General features: G+C 29.1%; 1 protein-coding gene across 1 annotated transcript in view; it reads right to left on the bottom strand.

Moving 5' to 3' along the window:
* The window catches only part of LOC106459697 (condensin complex subunit 1-like), a 57770-nt gene that overhangs the window by 36921 nt on the left and 18159 nt on the right, over positions 1 to 2690 (bottom strand). The window contains exons 8-9 of the mRNA XM_022386228.1: positions 2523 to 2646; positions 324 to 471 (exon numbers count right to left, since the gene is read on the bottom strand). Of these exons, the coding sequence (XP_022241936.1) occupies positions 324 to 471; positions 2523 to 2646 (272 nt within the window). The remainder of the gene's footprint in view (positions 1 to 323; positions 472 to 2522; positions 2647 to 2690) is intronic.

Here is a 2690-nt window from a genome sequence, read left to right as displayed (position 1 = left end):
CATCATCTTTTTTCATATTTAACTATGAGAATAGTAGAACGAAGGGACACAAATATAAATTTGGGCAATGGTTGCCCTCAGATGTTGTAGAAGCAGTAAATTTAAATGAGTTTAAGAAAACGTTTTAAGTATATGAATGATAAAGACTGGCTTTAAGATTTTTGTTTTAATTATTTTAATTTAGTTTAGTGGATGGAACAGCTGAGATGGACCAATAAGTCCCAGGTTGTCCCAAAACAATATGTTAAGAAAAACTGAAACTATTTTTCAAACTAATTTAATCCTAAATACAAATGAAAAAAGACTAGTCTAAGTTTTCTGACCTCACCATCCAGGTAAGCTAAGAGCAGGCTAATAGAAGGTAAAACAACAGAAGGAACTTTCACCACCACCTCCACAAGAAATTGTGACAGAGCTCGTGTACCTGCACTGTCACGAGCTAGATCATTCATGTCCATTCTCCCAATCTCTCTGTTACCAAAATAAAAAAAATTCTCAATTCAAAATTTATTCCATTTCTAAGTGACTTCAACATAAATCTATTCTACAATTACTTGTTTGAGCAGTTTTAAAATTTGGGTTATTAACCATATATGTAATGGTGGAGGAGTCGAAGTGCATGTCACCTTTTATACTTGCATTCAAAATTAATTAAGCTATTGTCAATGTATATCAATAAACTAGGCATCAAAATGTAGTTAATAAATCAGGTCTTACTATAAGTTTTAATATATGAATTTCAAATTGAAATATTTAAATAAATTTTCAATCTTCACTTCTCTGTATCACATGACACTTTTTCAATCTAAATTGCCCATTTTCTTACTATATGATGTCCTGAGTTTAACATACATTACACATATGTAGAATAGATACTGCTGAGACATAATCTAATGTTATAGCTTCCAAGTCTTCTTACTTTACAGAGATATAAATAAGAAAGTCAAACCTACACGTGACCTCCTGTTATCACATCCTTTTTATAAAAAAAATTTCAATAAATCTCTCTGACATTTGCTATTGGATTATTTATAATCAATAAAAAGATAAGATTTAAATTCACAGATTTCTGTATAAGGCTACCTTATTCTCACAATATGATTTGAATTATTCAGTCTACAGATTCATTGTTGCTATAATCAAGGTCACCTCAATCAAGTATTTGGATTGAGGTGACCTTGATGATATACTTGATTGAGATGACCTTGATGATATACTTGATTGAGATGACCTTGATGACATAATTGATTGAGGTGACCTTGATGACATAATTGATTGAGGTGACCTTGATGACATAATTGATTGAGGTAACCTTGATGACATACTTGATTGAGGTAACCTTGATGATTATATCATCAAGGTCACCGCAATCAAGTAAGAAAATTATTTTAATCGACTTATAGCTTAGTTAAAAGTCAAATTACAGTTTAGGTTTAGGTCAATGTATTTGTCTGCTTAATAATATTTTGTGTTCTTAATTATGTATTTCAAATAAATAATAACTATTTCATGTACTACTACCATTGTTACAAAAAAGAAGGGTTAAATTTTGTTGAGGTTGAGAGCAGAAATACAAGAGGCCAGATGTAAGTACTGAATTTCTTGTTTTATATGTAAGTTTTCATTTATTGTTATAAAAGTAATTAAAACTTAAGAATTAAAAAGATATTAGGTTAGGTAAAAAACCATAAATCAAAATAATTTCTTAACAAGGTATGCATACAAACACCTTGTGCTGTACCTAATTCAATACTTTTTCCTGTAATTTCAGCTATGGATTTGCAAGCTGATTTAGTGTTTTGTTATGTAGGTTTAGTAATTAGACATGGCTCAAAGAGTAATAAAACAATAAAATTAAATGAAAACAGATGTAAACTGTTAGGAGATTGAGGCCGTTTGTGATAAATAATTATAATTTTCTGTTACAATCTGCAATCATTCTAGAAAGAAAAATAGTTAATTTAGATTCAATTTGTATTTTTTTAGGTTACAAGGTCGGGTAAATCAAATGAGTCCATGTAGTGTTAAGATGGGGAAAATACATATAAAGTCTTACTGAAACAAACTTTTGATATTCATTTAGAAGGTTCTAGAGGTTTTAAAAATAAAATTTTAAAAATTAATTACAGGTTAAATAACTGAACATGTACAATGAAAAAATAACATCAAACAGTATCTCAACCAAAGAAATAACAATCAGAAGAGCTGAAAAACGAACCCCAAAAATAATAGCATTTCTTTTTACATTTTATTTATCATACAAATTATTTTTCACTAAAAACATTTCTTAAATGAATAATTTTCTCAAATTTTATAAGATGCTTGTTTGTTTATTGTTAAGCAGAAAGCTACACTTTGGGCTATTTGTGCGGTGCTCATCACGAGTACTGAAACCCAGTTTTAGCAGTGTATAAAAAAATTCTTCAGAATTTTAAATATATACCCACAACGAAAAAATATTATCATGAGAAAGCCTAAAAAATTTAACTGAACAATGCTAGATTATTGTGTATTCAGCTTACCTTATTATCTCATTCATTATGTTCTTTACACCATAACTATTTACAAAAACTTCAATCGCTTGAGCAAAGGGTGAAGCTAAGTGTTCAAAATGTTGAAGAAGCTGAATGGTCTTTAAGCTGCAAGCTAAAAAAAATTAAATAATAAAAAGCTGTATGTAAAGGATCTGC

This window comes from Limulus polyphemus, unplaced genomic scaffold, assembly GCF_000517525.1.
Source record: "Limulus polyphemus unplaced genomic scaffold, Limulus_polyphemus-2.1.2 Scaffold649, whole genome shotgun sequence".
Classification (NCBI taxonomy): Eukaryota; Metazoa; Arthropoda; class Merostomata; order Xiphosura; family Limulidae; genus Limulus; species Limulus polyphemus.
Note: the sequence above shows the minus strand (reverse complement) of the source record. Positions and strands in the feature narration are given on the sequence as shown.